The sequence below is a fragment of the Mandrillus leucophaeus genome, unplaced genomic scaffold (genome assembly GCF_000951045.1).
Source record: "Mandrillus leucophaeus isolate KB7577 unplaced genomic scaffold, Mleu.le_1.0 Scaffold284, whole genome shotgun sequence".
Classification (NCBI taxonomy): domain Eukaryota; kingdom Metazoa; phylum Chordata; class Mammalia; order Primates; family Cercopithecidae; genus Mandrillus; species Mandrillus leucophaeus.
This window is the reverse complement of record NW_012102965.1, coordinates 2605556-2627525: the sequence shown is the minus strand read 5'-3', so window position 1 is coordinate 2627525 and position 21970 is coordinate 2605556. Positions and strand designations below refer to the sequence as shown.

Genomic DNA, 21970 nt, shown 5'->3' with positions numbered 1-21970 from the left:
CACATTTATACAATTTCGGGTTTACGGAAAGGCCAAGAAGCAGTAAAATCATAGATTTTCATACAAAATGAATGGGCAAATCAACTTAAGAGGTTTGGTTTGCTTCATTCCTCATGCCTGTGCTTTCAAAAAGTTAGTAATGACAATAGAAATTACTGATAAAAATCTCCTTTACACCCCGACTCTAAAAAAGGAGATAATGGATTGTAACTGCATTCTATACTCATTTTCATAAGATAAAACCAGTGCCTGAAATTCAGTTTCAAGAGAAATAACTCCATCTCTCCAACCCCTGTAAGTTTAAAAAAAAAAAAAAAAAACTTCCTTCTGGATTTACTTTCATGAGCAACTGATCGAAACTGCATCCCGAGGGAGAAAACAGAACTGTGACTCCCACTTTGATCTCTTCCCCATGGAGAAATTCACTCCCTGCCTGGCTTGCAAGATGTTCATTTGATTGACGTTTGCTCTGATGTGCAAACTGCTTTGAACTTCAGACATTTAATTCCCATCAGGCTGCAGTCATTTTTATTCTCCTTCAACAGGATTTACAAGCAGGAGATCAGCAAATGTAGAAGATAAAATAAATTTGCAGAAGCTTTGAATCTTACATCAAAACAGTGTTCAAGTGAGTTCCAATTGGATTTCATTCAGCCTCGATTCACAGTGTAAATCAACTTTTCAGTGGAGTCCCAGTTTAGAAAGAAAGAGATATAAAAGACCCCACCTCCCCCACCCCCCATCCCCCCACCAGTTGGGGTTTACTTCCTTTCTTGGTCTTTGTTTAAATTTCCTAGGGAAGGTAATTTGCCAGGCAAATCACTCAGAAACCCAGGTTTTTCTCAATATTTCCAGAGAAGTCTGCCTCATTTATCACATAGCACATAAAAATCACACCCACAGTGTCAGTTCCAAGGGCAGTGATGAAATGTGGAATTGTTCATGGATGAGTTTTTAAGGTAATGATTAAAAAGCAAATCCCTGTGGAAACTGATCATCAAGTCCACACACAAAGCCAATGTAATGATAGCTAATAGGGTAGGGAATATTCTTTACTCGTTTGCTTGTTTTTAATCACTGCTAAAATGCTGAGATAAGTGCAAAAGTTTAAAAAAAAAATCATTTCTTCTGAAAGCAAAACTTGGTATCAGATCAGAAGTGGGTATGGAAGAAATGCTGAGAGGCTTCCAAGGGGAGTTCACAACACAAGCGGGCCTTTGCTGCGAGTGCCACTGAATTTCCAAGCTTTGTTTTTAGAACAGCACACGTTTTTCTGCAAAACAAAGGCGGTGAAAATCCTTCACTAGTAGCTGCAGGAGCTGCTAAAGGAAGGTTCTGGACACTGAGAAACACTCAGGCCTACTAGGCCCCGGGGCCCTAGTAACAGCCTCACAGGGTCTGGTTTACTGTGATATGACACGGAGACATATCTCTTCACCTCCATTCAACCAGGTTCCCGCTCATTCTTTCTGGGAAGCATCTGCTCTCCAAATATTTGAGCAACACCAGTTGAAAAGAATTAAACAAGAACCTCCTTATCGTCCACTTAACCACCCATGAGAATAAAGTTAAACAAAGAAAGAGCTTAGATAAAAATCAAACATCTGCACTGGCAAATATTTAAACTCTGTTTGAATGGTAGAGGAAAGGGGCAAGAGCAGGATCACTTCAAAAAGGAACTATCACATTTATAAAGTAAATAATACTCAAACCCCCCCCTCGACTGAGTTTACTTATTCAAACACCTAAATAAATGGGCCAACCAAAAAGCTGTCAAATAACATGTAATCACATTCCGAGAAATAGTTTTTCCTTCCATCACTGCAGAGATTGGGGTGATAAGTCACATTCTTTTTTCCTTATCAGTAATAAGGATTAAACCTTCAGGGTTCAGCAACTCAGCCAGATTGGAAACAAGGGCTGGTTTCAAATGCCCTTGGAAGGTAAGATTTTCAGAGCAATAAAGTGTCTCCCTCTCTATTAAGTCTAAGTATCACACAGACCAACCATATTTCTTTTTCTCCATTTCCCTACCACAACAGACTATGGAGATAAGGCCCTGCTGTGACCTTGTGTCTCACTTCCATATTCAAAAGATGGTATTATCATTCAATTCACTTTCTCATAAAAGCTTGGAAAATTGCACAGGTGACATCTAGGGTGGACTGGAAGTGGGCGCACAACCACATTAAACATTTATTCTTATCTTCCTCATCACTAGGTTGGACGGGGGGCACAAGAAGAAAGATGGGTATCTGGAAAAATCAAAGAGAGAACAGGCCGGGGAGAGCAGCTTGGTGGGGTCTGCAGGCTGCCATTCCATAGCACCCCTGTCTATCCTGCCACTTGACCTCTAATAGGGACTTGACACACTTGACAGTTATTTATTTATACACCCTTCTCCCTTGCTTGGTAGACACAAAGGGAGAGGTCTTTTCTTATGTTTCTTTATGCCCAGGGCCTAGCTCAGAGTCTCCTTGTGAGGAGCAAAAGTTTCGTCAATGTCTGCCGGATAAATACACATAGAAAGCCTAAGAGGCTGAGATTTCCCAGGACTAGAGGCCAGAGACTGTAAATTGGGTATGTTCTCTCCCCTCACACACACTGAGTATTTAGTACACAGCAGACAACTGTGAGTGGTATGACACAGACACAAAAGAGAGGCACTAACAACTAAGAGTTAGCACATGACCTTGGAGATTAACTGGTTCCATCTACCAGCACACATGCACTGACGAGGGAAGAGTCCTGTCCACACATCTCCCTGTTCTGTTAAAGAAACAGAAGAATATAAGATGCAGAATACTTTTGGCTGATTCTACAAAAGGAATACTATCCCAATATTAACAAGTTAATAAAGCTAGAGTGTAAAGACAAGTATCTACATCATCACACCAGATAAGTCAAGTCCCCAGAAAGAGATTATAGATAGATTTTTAAATCTGGGCCTTCTTTGAAATTGCTTTGGTATTTTTCACAATAAAAATGCACAAAATGGTTTCCGTTTTGCAGCTAAGACAGGTTCTATTTCTTAAAGCTGGTATAGTCTGCTAGGTAGTTTTCTACAGAGATCAGATTTTAAAAAGAAAGAAAAATTACAAAACCATCTCTATTTAAAATCCATAAAAGGCAGCTGGTGAAATTCAATAGCGTAAGCAGTGAGGCAGGTTTCCCATTCTTCCTTCAATGAAGGTCACACAGAAAAATGCAGGAAGCTAGATTCTTAGCAGATCCAAATGCAGGCGCTTTCTGCTATAAGGGTACTCATGAAGACTCCTAAACATAAAGACATCTATCTAACACACACACACAAGCACACACACGGAAATGATACAAATTGCTGCAGGTCAGCCAATTTAGAAAGTTTGGAGAGTCATCTAGTAACCTCAAGTAGAATTCTAAGAAGGAATACATAGTTTAGCATTTCACTTGGCAGATGACCCACTCTAATTTTACTATTGGTCAGAGTACCATTAAAAGAAAACAGCACTTGGAATCAGGAAACCTAAATTCCAAACCCGGCTCTCCACTAAGTCCTGCCATAACCTTTCTTTCTTTCTTTCTTTCTTTCTTTCTTTCTTTTTTTTTTTTTTTGAGACGAAGTTTTGCTCATGTTGCCCAGGCTGGAGTGCAATGGCACGATCTCAGCTCACCGCAACGTCCGCCTCCCGGGTTCAAGCGGATTCTCTTACCTCACCCTCCCAAGTAGCTGGGATCACAGGTGCCCACCATCATGCCCAGCTAATTTTTGTGTTTTTTGTAGAGATGGGGTTTCACCATGTTGGACAGGCTGGTCTCGAACTCCTAACCTCAGATGATCCACACACCTAGGCCTCCCAAAGTGCTGGGATTACCCTGCCATAAACTTTCTAAACCTATTTCCTAATCTGTAAAAGTGGGGATAAGGGAGGTGGGCAGAGACAGTTTCTACCCCACCAGGTTGTTCAGAGGAACATATGAAGAATGTAATGTAAGTAACGTAATGTTTAAAGAAGAACAGGCCTAAAAAAGTATTTCACTGAAGTATAAACATATGTAACTAAGTTTTCATAAATACAAAGCTTTCTGTAATATCTTTGTTAAATGTTGAGCTTGGCCGGGCGCGGTGGTTCAAGCCTGTAATCCCAGCACTTTGGGAGGCCGAGACGGGCGGATCACGAGGTCAGGAGATCGAGACCATCCTGGCTAACACGGTGAAACCCCGTCTCTACTAAAAAATCCAAAAAACTAGCCGGGCGAGGTGGTGGGCGCCTGTAGTCCCAGCTACTCGGGAGGCTGAGGCAGGAGAATGGTGTAAACCCGGGAGGCGGAGCTTGCAGTGAGCTGAGATCTGGCCACTGCACTCCAGCCTGGGTGACAGAGCGAGACTCCGTCTCAAAAAAAAAAAAAAAAAAAAAAAAAAGAAAAATGTTGAGCTTAACTCCAGTCCTCTGGTACCAATATCCAGAAAGACTATCTGTAACATTTAGTTGGCCTGCAGGTAATAATAATTTTTAAAGGCATTGGAAATGGAAGTGTGAGATAAGGCAGTGAAAATGACTTGAAAGACTAAGACTTGCCATACAACACTTCATGGGCATAAACACAAAACACATCTTCATAGAGAAATAATACGACTTGCAATAAATTTAAACTCAGTTGTTCAGGACCAAGCTCGTCACATTATTTGACCTTGTGACACAGAGATAACAAAGGAACAAAAGCTATAAGCACCTAAGTCACAGTATCTTATTTCTCATAAAAACAGTAATAATAAGAAATAAGATGTATATAAGGTTAAACATTTTATATCATATTTTCCATGTGCACTACCTTAAAATTGGGTTAGAAAAAAATAGGAGTTGCCAACTTATGGGACAGCTGTTATGTCTTGAAACATTCTGTACAAACCTATACATTAACACAACATTAAAAGTAGACATCTCAAATTTCCCTTTTACCTGAACTGCCATGCACATGACATAGTTATGGGGGTAAAAATATTTGTGGCATGAAAACAAAGAAGTTGTGGGATGAAAATAAAATGCTGCTGCAGGTTAATCTCAGTTGCTTAGCAAACACCTCCCAAGAATGATCTACGTGCAACTCCAAATCAGCATGCTTATACTGGATCCATCATTTTCCTCCTAAAAGTCTTCTTTTGCTCCTAGTTTCACCCTTCAGTTAATAGATTCCCATCTCCTAAAGTGCTCAATTTAAAATTTGGAGCTGTCATTTCTATTCTTCCTCCTTACCAAAACTCTCCAAGAAAACCTAGCTGCCATATTCCACATATTGTACATCCCTATTTTGACACTCTATATAATGTACCAGTCCCTGGACATCTTTGCTTTAGTACATTTGTCCCTTAAGGTGTCATTACTTTGTCTGTGATAATCTAACTGGCCCAACCTGACAAGCAACTTGCCTTTCTACCATCATTTATTCTTCATTTGCCAACTAATTAATTTGCCCAAGACCTGACCACAGCTGTTCCTTGCATTAAAACTACTGCTTACTGAGAGAAATTTGTGTAGCTGACCTACCTAGTGTTTCAAGCCCACCATGGTGTTTCTTTAATCCTTTGTGCCAGCTGGGTCTTCCACCTCCCCATCCTCAATTGCAGTATGGACACTTGCTGTTTTCTGGTCTGAAGCATTCTTCCCCTAGATCTATCTGTGGAAGTTCTACTCTTCAAGGCCTTGACTACCACTTTTTCACCAAGCTTGAGCATTCGGAGGCCTTTGTTCATAATCTCTTCCTCCTCTAAAAGTCTTTGGATTTCTTTCATGACATTTGCCACAGACTGCCTTAGCTTACTCTACATGTGTCCTATGAGCTCTTGAAGGTACATACTGTGTTATTCATCTTTATCCATCAGACAGTATCTAGTACAATATCTTAAACATTGACTGCCTTGAAGATGGTATAGGCAAGTTGAGTTGAAAATGATACCCATGTATGTAGGTATTTGGGAATGTATATTCCCAAATATACAAAATGCATATAACAAAATTATTAAGCATAACTGATAACTGAGATAACCAAATCAATATCAAACATGTTTCACATCAGAGCTTGTAATAACACTGTTCAGATTAAAACAATGACTGTTATCAATAGGCAAAAAAGTATTTAATAATATTGTTCAGTTTCTGCCCAGAAAGGAAGTAGCTTGTTAATTCTGACAGCATCATAGTGACTGAGACTCAAACACTAAAGACAAAGTCAGTTATGCTACTACAAACTAACTCCTTTGGCAAATATTTATCGAGGGCCTATTTAAGCAAAGTATTGAATACAGTTGTATATGACAGAGTCCCTGAACTAAAGTAACTAAGATGAGAGAGTACATAAAGAACAAATATGCCTTAGCACCTGGTACCATCACTCTCAGTTACCCAAAATCAACTTTGGCCACCTATGATTCCTCCCTCTTCCAAAACTCAAGAAGTAGGAGCCAACATCCAAGTCCAGGCCTCCTCTTGCTCTTTGCTTACATAAATGAAATCAGATAGGTCTTCAGTTGTTACATGATTAAGAAGTGAAATTCCCTTAAAGTTCAGGTCTCACCATTGTACTTCCTTTCTCAAGAATCGTAAATTAATTCCCTCATTCAAGCAACCAATATTTATTGCATGTTTACTATGTGTCAGACCGTAGATATAGAAGCAAGAGAAAGATAGACATTGTTCTTTACTTCACTTATGGAGCCTAAACCCTACTGAACAGAGTTTAAATTCTCTAGTCTAGCATTTGAGGATCCTTATGATCTAATATTGATCCAACTTCTTAGCTGCCTCTTCCATCATTTGCTCCATATACAAGTCCCTCTTCAGTGCTCCTGGTCATTTCTAGGCATGGGATCTCTTCATATTGAGCTTCCTCTCCTGGAAAGCTCTTCCTCCATATCTCCATATATTCAAATCCTTTTCCTGCTTAAATACCCAGCTGAAATATTTCTTCCATAAACCATTCCACAAGCCTTTATTTTTTCAAATGAATGGATGAATGAGTGATTTAAACTCTGTGAGTCTTGCTGCATATCATCTTTCATCCCCCCATAAGGTCACTCTCAAAAAGATAAAAACAAACTCTCTCATGGAATCCAGAATTTATTATTTTGAGCAGTAGGAAAAGTTGCCTATAATGGTAAATGGCTCCAGTTTAAAAACAAACAAACAAACAAACAAGCAACCTTCTAAGGAGTTTGAGGAAAATTAAATCAGTCTTCAAAGTTGGAAGAGTCTCTGAAATATAGTTCAAATTGCTCATTTTACAGTTGAGGAAACTGAGGACCAAAGACTTTAAGTGAACGTCCCCAGATTGCACAGCAAAGTGGCAGAGTCGAGGCCCATCCACTCTTTGTACTACATGACTCGGGTATAATTTACATCACAACTGAACTTACTGCTTATGATACTTCTTTTGCACCAGAGTAGTTGCAAATAAAATAAAAAGACTTGCCTCTTCTTAGCAATGAGAGAAGCTCATGCTTGAGTTCATTTTAAAAACAAATAATTAAAAAACAAAACAAAACAGAAAAACCCCTTGACTTGAAGCTAAGTCCCTTAAGAATAGAAATTGTATCTTTTAAATCTACTATAAATTCCTAAAGAGCTAAGTACAGGAACCTGAACATTATGGGTCAGCATGTTAATCATCAAAATTAAAAACAACTCTCTGAGTAAGTTACCTCTGGCTCATATGATGTCAATAATACTTAAAGAACTTGAAATCCTATTATAGAAATGTATACAACATCTAAAACATGCCACAAAATACACAACCAATTTACAGGGAAAAAAAGAATCACTCAAATGCTGAGATTCCTTTCCAGGCAGCTCAGTAACTTTTTTAAGAGAAGCAGTGCAGGAGAATATGGTAGAAAGTTCTGTAAGTGAGAGTTTAGCCTTCTCCAGTCTAAATGTGAAGGTTAACAAAACCTTAATTTTAATGATAGGTTTAGCAGTATAATTTTCTACCCTTTCTAAAGACAAAAGGGGTAAAAGGGCAGGAGGGATAATTTGGCTGGGCTATGTTACACGGATAGGTTTGGCCAAACACTATTTTAGATGTTTCTGTGAAGAAAATGTTTTAGATGAGATTAACATTTAAATAATAGGTTATAAGTAAAGTTGATTATTCTCCGTAACATCAGTGGGTCTCATCAATTGAAGGACTTAGTAGAACAATGACAGACGTTCCGTAAGCAAGAAGAAATTTCCCTAGCAGACTGCCTTTGAACTCCAACTGCAACTCTTCTTTGAGTCTCCAGCTTGCCAGCCTACCATGTATTTTGGACTTGTACCTCCACAATCCTGATTCCTAACAATAAATATTCATCTCTCTGTATGTACACACACATACACCCCCTATTGGTTCTACTTCTTTGGAGAACCCTATCTAACACAGGGTTATAATGGTGCTATTCATGAGAATTATTATGATCAGGAGCCTGTGTTCTTGCATCAGAATCTATGTTAGTTGCTTTGTCTGCAGCACAATACCCTCAAGAGGCTGAATAAGATGGGATTCCTGAAATCATGTAATTCAAGTGGGTGCCAGCTGGAAATGCACTAAATTTGTGTTCTTAGAAGATGAGATGAGTCCTATCTGCCTTCCACAGTGACTGTATCAATCTCAGTGGATGCCTCAACTCAAAGAGCTCCCTGTAAAATAGCAGGAATCCAATTTGACAATGGTTCCAAGAGTTTCTTCATTTTTGGAATCAGTGAAGCTTTTTCAGTCTCCCCTGAGAGAATTATCTATTCAGCTGAAATCTTCTAGCTCCAGGTGACTGACTTCAGAGAACCTTGGAAACAAGTTGCTTACTTACTCTAGCTCCATCAGAGCATCGATTTGCTCATCAAGCCAGACATAGATGCCTTAATGTCAGTTCTTACCATGATTAGTCAATTAACATGCATTAACTAAATGAGGATAACAGCACTGAACCCCACTTGGAGATACAAAAAAGAATAAAAATCTAAATTCATCTTTCCAGTATTTCCTCCCTAGCTTATCCTCCCCTTTGCCCCCTTCTTTTTAAATAAAGACACCAAAAATGAAAAAAAAAAAAATAAGAATACCAACAGGTAGTAAAATCTATAGAAGAAATTGGGGAAAGAAATAGATACATCAATTAAGCGATGGGGAAAATAAAATTATTGATCTGGGCCTGGTGTGGTGGCTCATGCCTGTAATCCCAGCACTTTGGAAGGCTGAGGCAGTGGATCACTTGAGTCCAGGAGTTTGAGACCATCCTGGCCAACACAGTGAAACCCCATCTCTACAAAAATACAAAAATTAGCTAGGTGTGGCATTTTCTTAGTAAGGCAAGATAGGATGTCACTACATGAAAGACTGGGGAATTTCTGACTGACAGCTGTGAATCCAAGTAGACAGAGCATGCATTTGACACCATTTATTAAGTGCCATAGGTGTTCAGACTCCGTATTCTTGGTACTTAACTGTCTCTACTGATGAAGAATACAGTAATCACAGCTACTCAGCAGGGTGAGGCATGAGATCGTGCCACTGCACTCCAGACTGGACAACAGAGCGAGACTCTGTCTTAAGAAGAAAAAAAAAAAAAGTATTGATTTGTTTATATAAAAACCAAGGATCAGTAGGGCCTGCTGAATAAATAATAGCTTTAGAAGCACACATCAGAATCTCATCTCTGTGGCAAGCTGGGTTTCAGGGATAGCTATTCTTAGTGTTATGCCTAAAGGAGTTATATTCTTTAAAACTTGAGAGAATGAGAATGGACATTTTTAAGCTGGCATAGCAGGGAATGCACATGGATAAGACATTTTTCTTAAGTCAAATCTATTAACATTGTATGGTCTTTTCAGGTCAGGAATTGCAAATTCACATGCTAAGGTGGGCCAAACAGGTGATATAAATCAGGGAAATAGACTGGGTGTAACATATCAGATCAGGAACTCATCCCCTGTCTTGAAAGGGGAGCTTCTCTTCATGAAAGCAGACTATTACCAAGCAGCAGTGTGGATCCAGTATTGCCAAATCTTCTGATTTTTCACGAGAAGACAGATACTTTGGATTTTTAAATTGCTAATCTTTCAAAGTTTAAATGTTGGCAATAGATTTTAAAATTTACAAATTTAAAAACCTTTAAAACACGTGAGGGCCGAAAAAATACACCTGCAGGTCAGATATAGTCCATGGGTGTAATTATGTACTTGTTCACTCCTTGTGGGAGAGCCCAGGATCTCCTGCATCCCTAGCACCTCACTAAAGGAACACAAAGGGAGCTGCGAATTAAATTATATAAATAAATGAGCCCACTCTCAAAACTATGTTTTTTTAAGTGATATCATTGAAAATGAGTTTGTTTTTGATTAAACTTAGCCTATTTTTTTCCATATTGAAGAATGTGAATTCTTTAGATCATTCCTTCAACAACAAACATTGACAGAGTACCTAATCACTATGCAGCACCTTGTGAAGAATAATTAACTTTTAAGGTTCCTGTGCAAGAATTTTAAGAGTTGACTGGTCTGAGAAGGAAAATATCAAACCCATCTGAAAAATTAATTTTCTGCCACTTTGCATGTTCTCTCTGTTGTCATCATACTATAGCCTTCAGGGTGTATTCTTCAGAATGCTCTATAATAGAGCTCTTTAAAGCTCCTCTCTCTTCAGAACTAGGCATTGTATTTTAAAAAAATACATACTATTAAGCAGTAGTGAAGAAAACCAAATATGGATTATAAATCATTAAAAATGAAAAGTTAGGCCTGAGACAAAAAGTAAAAATTAACTATTAGTTAAAATTACTTATAAAAACATTGTCTAGTTCTAACCTTTAATATATTTGGAGAAGAAGCAAGGTCAATAGGCCACAGGCACTTAAAATGTTAATAACAAACAGCTATCATACTATTGGGTCAGTGCTGAGTTTAAAAAAAAAAAAAGTTCATAAGGCCCAGATGACTTAAGAATGAAGAAGATTCAGCACTAAGACTGGGGGTCTCTTATCTGAGGTCCAATTGCTTATATTTATTATAAAGGTAGTATTAATACATACACACATGGCAAGATACAGTCCATAGGCATAAATCATTTCAAAGAGTTTGCCTCATAGAACTATAATATCTTACCGTTTGGAAGGACTTTAGCAATAACCTTGAGCCCATTTTTCATGAACTTTAGTCACTACTACATCTCTACATCTCTATCACTTTCAAACATTTGGTCACATTCACTTAATGTTTTCATTTAAAATAGTTCAATTTTATTCAGCTACATTTCTTTTAAAAGAAACTTTGTTATTGCCATTAGAGAAAAACTGTTAACATAGTGAATATTGAAATAAATACATAATCAAATTTTAAAAATGTCTAAGTACAACCTAAAAACATCTCCCCTATAACAACCATGTGAGTTGGGTACTCCCATTATCCTCATCTCCCTGATGAGGAAACTGAGGCTCAGAATAAGTGACTTCCAAAGGTCCACATACGAGTTCATGAGATTCAAAACCAAATCTCCCTACGATTAAAAAAGTTTTTAATCACATGCTTACACTGCTTCAAAAGACTAGGAGATCCTCCTTTTCTCACCTAACTCCAACATGAAGTTGCTGAGATTCAAAATGGAGACATTTTTGGAAGGACTGGAATACAGGAAAGTGTCATCAGGGTGCAGTTGCTCAAGCGTGGCTCAAGCCTGTAATTCCAGTACTTTGTGAGGCCAACGTGGGTGGATCATCTAAGGTCAGAAGCTTGAGACCAGCCTGGTCAACATGGTGAAACCCCATCTCTACTAAAAATACAAAAAGTAGCGGGGCATGGTGACGTGCCCCTGTAGTCCCAGCTTCTTTGGAGACTGAGGCACGAGAAGCTCTTGAGCCTGGGAGGTGGAGGTTGAAGTGAGCAAAGATGGCGCCATCATACTCCATCCTGAGTGACAGAGTGAGACTCTATCTCCAAAAAGAAAAAAGGAAGGTGTGAACTGAAAATGTGTTCAGCAGGCACCCCAGCCATTAGAATATGTAGATAAGCACTTTCTGAGAGACTAGAACAAAGGTGGCTAGCTGAGAATTTATACCCTTGTTCACTCCAACAACATACTACGAACTCTTTCCATTTTTAAATCTTCATTAAAAAACTGAGGTGTTCCTCTAATTTTACAAAGTGCTTGTGTTCAGCCAACATCTAGAAAAGTATCAGCTCAGGGTTCACTCCCAAAATTCCTTCACACATTTCACTAGAAAGTGGGCTCCATTTAAAGCCAAGTAGACACAGTATAATAGAAAGGAGTCCTTACAGGCCGCTTCCTGTTGCAAAAGATCCCTGTTGTCAGGTATCTAAAATTTGTTGAAGGAGGTTCCTTGTATTGCTTATCTGTACATTCTCTGATTGTTCAGCTTTACCTTAAGAACTGCCTTGGTTTCCAAGATCCACCCCAAGCAGTTCTTGGCTCTGTCAACTACTCCTGGTCAGGAGACAACACTGCATCTTCAGCATTCAGTGCAGAGGCTCCACCTCTGAAGGAGGAATATTCTCTCCTACTAATCTGTTTACTTGGTATGTATTTTTCTAGGGGTACAGTTAAGGTCTCATGGATGTTCAACTCAACTAAATGAGAAGTTCCCAAAGGGCAGAAACTACATTTTATGTTTCATTGTATTAACAAAAAGGTTGACCACTGGGTTTTACCAAATTAGATGACCTCTGTCCCAGACCTGAACCCTTATCTCAACATATTCAAAATGGAAATCACTGTCTTTACTCCCAAACTTAATGCACACATGTGTGTTCTTGGCTTTTTGGCTAATATCAAGTATAATGTATGTATGTCTGACCGTTCTCACAGGTCAGCTTCAACAGCATGGCTGCATCTTACCATCTCATATATATGGATGTCATACAATTTTCCTAACTAATCCTCTATTGTTAGAAATTTAGAGTATTTATAATTTTCTCTATTCTAAATGGTACTACAATATTTTTCTTTACATGTTTATATTATATATATTTTTGTGATGTTCCTCCTAATGGCCAAATCAAGTAAAAGGCATATTTCTAAAGCTCATAAAATCATTTCTGATACAACCTATCTGGTATAGTTCTCTGCTTTGAGGAACCACAATACCTCTCTGCTATGTCACATTTTGCCCTATTAATTACGCTCAATTTTTGCCACTCCATCACCCAGTAACTTACAAATTTCGAGAGAGTAGGTACCCTCTTACTCCGTCCTATATCAATTTAGATCAATTCAGATGCCAACAAATAGTATAAAAATTAAACACAAGGGCCAGGTGCTAGGGGTAAAAAAAAAAAAAAGGGTGTAATTCCTGCCCAGAACAGAAAGGGAGGCTGACTCACAACAAGGTCTGATACATTAAGTTCTACACTATATAGAGATGTATGGAAATTACTATAGGAATAAATATGAGAGAGCAATAAATTCTTCCAGGGACAAAACGAAATAAGGAGAGGAAAGAAAGAGGTAATTGGAAACTATGAAGAAAAGGCAATTGTTGAGTTGCTCCTTGAAACATTCATAGAAATTCACCAGGTGGCAAGTGATTGGGTAGATTGACCAGTAGCAGCCAGCCAATTCAAGTTTTGGGTTTTTCCCCCTCTAGAGCACTAGTTCTACTTAGGAATTTACGAAGATCCCCAATCTGCTAAGCCAGGGTTTTTTAACCTTGGCCCTACTGACATTTTGGGCAAGGTAATTATTTGTCTTGGGGAGCTGTCCTGAATATTATAGGATGTGTAGCAGTATCCCTGGACTCTACTCACGAGATGCCAGGAGCAAGTATTTCCTCCAGCCTTTAAGTTGTGACAACTGAAAATGCATCCAGACATTGCCACATGTCTTTCCCTAGGAGAAAAACACATAAATCTAGCTCTAAGAACTTCTCCTTTCCTTACTATCTGTTCTCCCCGCCCTGAAAATGGTTTCTTCTTTGGGCCCAAAACCCAACTGGACTCTCATTTTATTTTTAGTTAGTGATAAGCTTGTCAAAACATTAAGTTACAGGTGCCCCAATATAAAAGATAATCTTTGATTATATCTGATATAGTTTGGCTGTGTCCCCACCTAAATCTCATCTTGAATTGTAGCTCCCATAATCCCCACATATCATGGGAGGGACCCAGTGGTAGGTGATTGAATCAGCAGGGTAGGTTTTCCTCTGCTGTTCTCGTGACAGTGAGTAAGTTTCACGAGATCTGATAGTTTTATAAAGGGCAGTTCTCCTGCACACGCTCTTTCCTGTCACCATGTAAGACGTGTCTTTGCTCCTCCTTCCCTTCCACCATGATTGTGAGGCCTCCCTAGCCATGTGGAACTGTGAGTCCACTAAACCTCTTTTCCTTTATAAATTACCCAGTCTCAAGTATGTCTTTATTAGCAGTGTGAGAAGGAACTAATACCTAACAAACAAAAATTGAAATGTTCACTCTGATATGAAGGTATACAAATATTTAATATTACAGCGAATACTTCTTTAGAACATTACAGTTTACAAAATATTTTCATGTTTGATTTCACTGAAATGTTCACAACATCCTGGAGTCTTATTGTTCTCTTTCCAGAAATAAAGACAGGGTTGCTCAAAGACACCAAATATCGAAAGACCATGTGGGTATTGAGTGTTAGGGGTAGAATTCCTATCCAGACAGTCTCATTCCAAATTATATATGCTTTCCATTTAGCTTAGAGAACAACTAGTATGAGTTTCTTCAGGCCACAGATAGGGTAAGCCAGACAAAGGCACATCTTAACATCATATAAATGGACAAATAAAATGACTTGAGGATGCCCTGCTACCTACAAAGCCCAGTAAGAAATCATAATAAGCAAAAACTTGCTTATGGAAACAAAGTATCATTTAACCACCAAAAAAGTTATATCCATCCTTTGCCTAGCCACAAGAGCACTTGTCATGCAAAGAGAGGAATAATAAATACTAATTAACATGTACACTCATATTTTTTAAATGTATTAATGTCTTTTATTTATTCTAAGTAGCACTAGAAAAGTGCTATAAGATTATTTTCCACACTGGTAGAAAACTGAGCATAAAAATAAACATTAAGTAACTTGATAAAGGACACACAGCTAATTAAAGACCAAGTCAAACTTAAAACTAAGCTCTTTGCACCTCCAGATAAGTGTTCTTTCCACCACAATTTCCAGCATCCCATAGCCCTATACCCCTTCAGATGTGAATATCACTAGACCAATAAATAAAAAATCCTCAACCATGCAGATACAAATCTGTTTCAATATGATCTGAAACCACATTTCCCATAGGAGTTTTAAAGATAGTATCTACTAAAGTAAGGACTGGGAATTTTTGGTTACTCTTTTAAAGACAAAAGGCACTCCTTTAAATTAAGCAAGTGACATGGCTTAATAGTTGACTCATGACAAAGCATTTCCAATTTTCTAGATTTAGTTTCTGTACTCAAATAAATAGTTGATATTCCTCAACTTGAATTTCATCAGGGAAAAAAAGGTGAGTAGGGAGGGTCCAGGAATTTCCTGGCTATACAACACTGAATCACATTTCTTTAAAAATCACTTGTCTATCTAAAGATAAAGGGCTTATCTCAAATAGTGGGAAATAAGCTACACAATTTGCAATAAATAAACACAGGTATTTTGAATATGAAATGAAACATGTAAGCAATTCAATTTCTGGTTTATACAACAACAAAAAGTTTTAAAGTCTTACTCCATCATGGAAGGTGGGATAGTACAGCAGTCTTGAATTGCAGTTAGGGGAGAGGTTAGGTGAGCCGTATAGGATGCTTCTACAACTTGCTTGTTCCGATTGACCACATCCAAGTAACGGTTGAACTTCTCTCGGATTTTTTTGGCTAGCTGTGGGATGACAGTGAGCAAAATAAATCGAAAGTCCATGACAATAACTCATTGTATTTGTTTCCTAATAAACTAATAATTTGTGTCACAAGCTGCATATATTAAAATTCAAGTAAAACAAACAACACACACCCAAGTCCTATTCCACTGTGTGGGTTGAGATAAAAATTGCACAATGCCCAGAAGTCAAAGAAGGATACTCAGACAACAGTAAAATTATATCTTCTTGTAACAGATGATGGCACGTTAAATAGAACAATACCTATCCATAAAATACCTTGCTGGAAAAAGGAAAACAAAGACTGTTGACATTATTGTCAGCATGACAGTGGGCATTGCATGTTACAGAGCAACGACAATGACTGGGAGAATAAAGAGAAGAGACATTATCTGCTACTTGTGGTTCCGGGTTCACAGTTTTTCAAGGGGGGTAATAACAGAAGGAAAGGAAACAACATTCAGTACCCTCTGCTACACAGTCCCAGGGGATACCACTCTCAGTCTTCCATGTGAATGGCAATTCCCTGGAGTTGTACAATTCATAGAAATGAAATATCCACTTAGAAATACACTTGTGTTTGGTCTGCTACACCTTTAAGATGAACAAATGCCTTCCTTAACTGCTGTGAACAGAACACTTCATCATGATTTACTTTCATGCAGGAATAATAAAAGCAAATTGGTGAGCATACTGCTTCTTCCTCCATTGTTCCTATCAAATACCACAGCTTCATCACAGATCTCCAAGGAAAACTGTGTTGTTTTTTTCTTCCCCTTAAACAAAATGTTACCCAAATGAAATGACTGATAGAATTATAGCTAATTGGTTTTGTAGTGCTATTCATTATGATCACACTGGAGGAAAACTAATCATCTCCTTTGGGTCATGCGTCTCACACAATCCAATAGCTTCCAGGCTGAGAACATGGAGTCAAATCAAAATATCTTCATTTGTTATTTTCAAGCCAATTTTAAATCTTGATTTTGTTCCAGGGATATTCTATAGCTTTCAGGGTCTCAATTAAATAACTGAGGTTCTCAGCCTTGCTAGAAATTACATAAGCTATAAAGTTTAGAAAAACTTCCAGACATAACAAAGGGATATGAGTATAGTGTTTAATTGGATAATGAGTTGTCCAAATTCATTTTATCATTTTCAAAGGAGGAGTTGTGGGTCTTGAAAATTTATAAGATGACTCACAATACTCCCTGACCTAGACTCCTTCCTGACCTAGACTACTGAAATAAAGTAGGTTTTCCTCATTGAGGTCATTGCATTAAAACATATAAACCCAGTTTAATTTAGACAACTGGTAGCTTTGCCATCCTCAGGGGACATTTGGAGAAAATTTTGATCGTCACAACTTGGTGGAGAATGGTGCAAAGTAGATAGATAGAGGCCAGGAATTCTCCTAAGCATCCTACAATGCACAGGACAGCATCCTCAAACCAAGAATTACCTGGTTCAAACGTCACTAATAGCCCAGATGAGAAACCTCGAAACCTCGATTGATTGATTTTTTAACAGGTGCTGGAAAATAATTTTTTAAGCAAAAAATTCACATTTTATTAAGGATATTAATATAACCCTTTCAGGGGCCCTCTAAAAATCTTTAGCAGTATCCTCTGATTGCAGTCAAATAATTATTAACCAGATGTTTTATTTAAGGGCTATTCTTGGGTATGACTCTCACCAATTTATTTTTTCTTTTCCAACTTTTATTTTAGGTTCGGGGGTACATGAGCACATTTGTTACATGGATAAATTGTGCGTTACTAGGGTTTGGTGTATAAATGATTTTGTTACCCAGAAAAACTCTGATTTAGAGAAAAATCAGTAAATTATCCCAATCTGTAATTCAGTCAATAGGTTTCAAACTGTTTTTCTATTTGAATTCTCCACCCATCCAAAATGATAACTTATCAGGGAAAAAAAAATCCTGTACATTTCAACAAATGCATTTTTTTCATTCTTTGTTTTTCCTTCCCCAAAGTAATATTAAACAGGCCATCACATGTGGCCCAAATATGGAAAGAGGACTATTCACTCATTATCAAATGCATTAACATGGTTTTTAAACAGCAGCTTGCAACTAATCTAACAATCCTTTTTTCCAAGATTTTCACATTCAATGGGCAGTAGAGGATGTCAGAGCAACAGGCCCAGCTTGAAAACCTTATATTCTCATAATGCCCTGCATAAGCCCTCTCAATACACACATTAAATTTAATGCTATTTTTGTTTTTTTGTTTTTAAACATCTGGCTATCTCATGAGACTACAAGCACTGTTAGGACACACAGTCTCGTGAGATAGCCAGATGTTAAAAGATAACATACGACATATGTTTTTGTTCACCACTGTATCTTCAAGCTCTAGAACACTGCCTGGCATTGTAGACATAGAAAAAATGTTTAATGAAGTGATAAAGATTTTTAAAATTCACTCCTGAGAGTCATCAACTTTATCTTCTGTTCTAATAATAAACTATTTTAAAGCATACTTATTTTTAAAATAAACAACAATATGTATTTCTGGAAGCCCCATCAAGAAGCAAGTTCTACCTTTTCTTTGTAGGTCATGACTTCTGATAAAGTAAACATCATTAATTTCCCACCTAGGAGTACTAAGAGTGTATAGTCCTTTATTGCCCTTGGGAATAAATGTATTGTAACACAATGAACATAAGATGTAATTGAAAGAACTAAATTTTGAAATTTCTTCACAAATTCACTTTAAAATAAAAACAAAATTTATAATCATATGTCCTTCTCTCTCACATACATACTCTTAATATTTAACTCCACTTGAGAAATACCCAAGGGTTTCTTCTACACATTTGGAAGATTCTAACTTTAAAAAGTGAGATCCAGCTAAACTCAGATATTCCAATCTGGTCCACTGCCTGTTTCTACATAGGCCATGAGCTAAGAATGATTCTTATACTTTTAAATTTTTTTAAAGGAGAATATTTTTAATATTTAATAGTTATACGAAATTCTAATTTTACTGTAATATTTATTGGAACATGATCATTTGTTTACGTATTGTTTATGGCTGCTTTCATTTTACAATGGCAGGTTAAGTAGCTGCAAGAGTCTGCAAGGCCTGCTTTGCTATAGGTAGAAGTCAGGGGCCCAAATTTATCCCCAGATGGAACCATAATCCCAGTGTGGTGCCATTCTTCCTAGTGTGGTGGTTTTACAGAAATTTCCTACAAATTCTTTAACGGGTCTACCCCTTTGGCAGGTGGGGTCTACATTTCCCTCTGTCTCCACTGCTTAAATCTGGGTAGGCTTATAATAGGTTCTACTAGTGGAGTACAGAGAAAGTGATACTAAGCGACTCCTCAAGCTAGGTCATAAAAGGACATGCCTGTCTCTTGGAATGCTTACTCTTGGTAGCTGTCAGCTACAAAGCTGTAAGAAGTCCAAGACACATGGGAAGGCCACAGTCAGTGCTTAGTTGGCAGCTCCCCAGTTTAGCATGTCTGCCAAGTCATCCCAGAGCAAGTTTGTGGCATGAACCAAGAAACTTCCAGATAATTTCAGCCCCCAGATTAGCCCCTTGAAGAAGTCACGGACATCATGAAGCAGAGATAAGCCATCCTTGCTGTGCCTGGCCAAAATCCTGACCCACAGAATTTGTAAGCATGTTTGTTTATGCCACTAAGTTTTGGGTGGCTTGTTATCCAACAACAGAAAACTGGAAAATGCAGGATCAGCTGAATTCCATCCTAGGATATGCATATTAGAGCAAGTGAAGCTCCTAAATGTAGGCACTGCATCTAAATCATCAAAATTATCAAGATTGTACCCTGTGAGTTGTAAACCTGCTGCAGAGATTTCAGGGTTCTTCACAAAATTTTAATAGCTACCAGGACCTTACAGTATGGGTATTCTCATTTTATATCAATGAGTTAAGTGATGAGCCCGAAGCCACAAAATTAGTGAAAGAGCCATTCACTTATACAAATTCAAAATCTGTGTGCTCACACACTGGCTGTGGTGCCTCAGACGAACCAAACCTAAAGGAAGCTGCAATGGTGGCTTGAAATATTAAAATATGACAAATCACACAGGCTGAGAATTCCTGTTAACATAATCAAATAAGGCAAAGAGTAAAGTGTTAAAAGATCCTCAACTCTGGGCTGGCTGCGGAATTGAATGTTCCTCGGGATTGCAGGGGGACTGGTTGATGGGAGAGGGGCCCTGGCAGAGGTGTGTTTTATTAGGGGATCAGGGTAGAGTGTCTGCCTTTGCCTTCCTGGTTAGGGTGGGCCTTCAGCTGCATTCTTCATCAGTAGAGACAGTTAAGTACCAAGAATATGGAGTCCAAACACCTATGGCACTTAATAAAAGGTGTCAAATCCATGCTCTGTCTACTTGGATTCACAGCTGTCAGTCAGAAATTCCCCCGTCTTTCATGTAGTGACATTCTATCTTGCCTTACTAAGAAAAATGCCAACATCTGCTGAGTGCCAACTATATACAAGTCACAATTTTAGGCCTCTCACATGCATATACCAGCTTAATCCTTTGAAGGATCCTATTAGGTACACACTTCCATTTTCCAGAAGTAGATACTAAGGGGTAAGTAATTTGCTCAAGGTTACAAAGCTAGTAAGTGGTAGGGCTGGGATTCAAACCCATATTCTGACTTCAGATCCCAAGGCTTCAAACTTCATGCAACATTGCTTCTCTTTGTAATATGGAGATGAACCCTCTTCCCACATTTCTTTTCAAATCAATTTTAACAAATGTTTGTGAAATGCTTGGCAGGATACCATAAGCTATGAACAGTCTCATTACTTTATAATAAGAATTAGATTTTTAAAAATTAATATGATTTCTAATAATATTTTTCAAAATTCCTGTGAAAATCAAGTACTTTGAAGTAGTTTAGAATTGTTAAATTTTACCATGAATATAATAAAAGGGCCAGGCACAGTGGCTCACACCTGTAATCCCAACACTTTGGGAGGCTGAGGCAGGTGGATCGCTTGAGCCCAGGAGTTTGAGACCAGCCTGGGCAACATAGTGGGACACTGTCTCTTCAAAAAAATAGAAAAAATTAGCCAAGCATATTGGTGTGCATCTGTAGTCCCAGCTACCCAGAGGCTGAGGTGGGAGGATCACCTAAGCCCGGGAGGTTGCGCTACAGTGAGCCGTGATTGTGCCACTGCACTCCACCCTATGATATCCTGTCCCTACCTCCCAAGAAAGAGGTGGGGATATGATCAAATTTGTTATAAAGAATTCTAAAAAAAAAAAAAAAAGAAGAAAGAAAGAAAGAAAAGAAAAAATAACCCACCAAAACGATGCCTACCTAATATTACCTGGGTACTGTGGAATAAATTACATTAAAGTATTTTAAATTGTTCAAATTACTCAAGGGGGTTTTGTTGGTTTGTTAGTAACCTGGCTAAGAGAACAGAGTGCTTGTATTGTTCCTTTGCTTCAGAATTCAGTATTTTCCTAAAGAATTTCACCTTAATGGACTGATCTACCATTTTAGGACAGTGAGAGAACATTGTGACTCCCAGTTTACAAGTGAAGAAACTGAGGCATATGGAGCGTAAAAGTCTCTTGACTACCAGGGGTGCTCTTGCCTCCCTCCACCTCACTGCCTGAGAGGAGCTCCCTGTGTCCTTCTGACAAGGAATGTGATGGTGACACACTATGGAAACCTCATCTTGTGTTCCACTACCGCGTTTTGTTTTGTTTTTTTCTCTCTCTCCCTGTAAAAGGAATCTCTTTTAGCATGCCAACCAAGCCCACGCTCCTCAGCAAGCATAACAGAACCTCAGAGTAAAGATAGCCCACAGAGAGGTTAATCCTGAATGTATCCAATAAACTGAAGAGGACCAACTGGCCAATGCAGAACCTTCCAAGAGGCCAGACAGATTCTGGGTCTGTATCCTGCCATGATCCCTGCAGACAGAAGAAAACAAAGACATTCTCTACAGAAAGCTACAGGTGGACCCACAATCCTCCTCAGTGTAATTAAAAACATTTTTCTTTCCACAGCTCAGCTTTCATCTTTTATCCTTCTTTATCCTTTCCCCTTCATCCCCTAAGGGGTTTCTGAATGCTGATGAGACAACGGGACTAAA

At 38.3% G+C, this 21970-nt stretch overlaps 1 protein-coding gene across 2 annotated transcripts in view; it reads right to left on the bottom strand.

The window, feature by feature from the left end:
• The window catches only part of CACHD1 (cache domain containing 1), a 228708-nt gene that overhangs the window by 96397 nt on the left and 110341 nt on the right, over positions 1-21970 (bottom strand). For both annotated transcript variants that reach the window (XM_011985473.1, XM_011985474.1), the window contains one exon: positions 15707-15855. In XM_011985473.1, coding sequence (XP_011840863.1) covers positions 15707-15855 — 149 coding nt within the window. The remainder of the gene's footprint in view (positions 1-15706; positions 15856-21970) is intronic.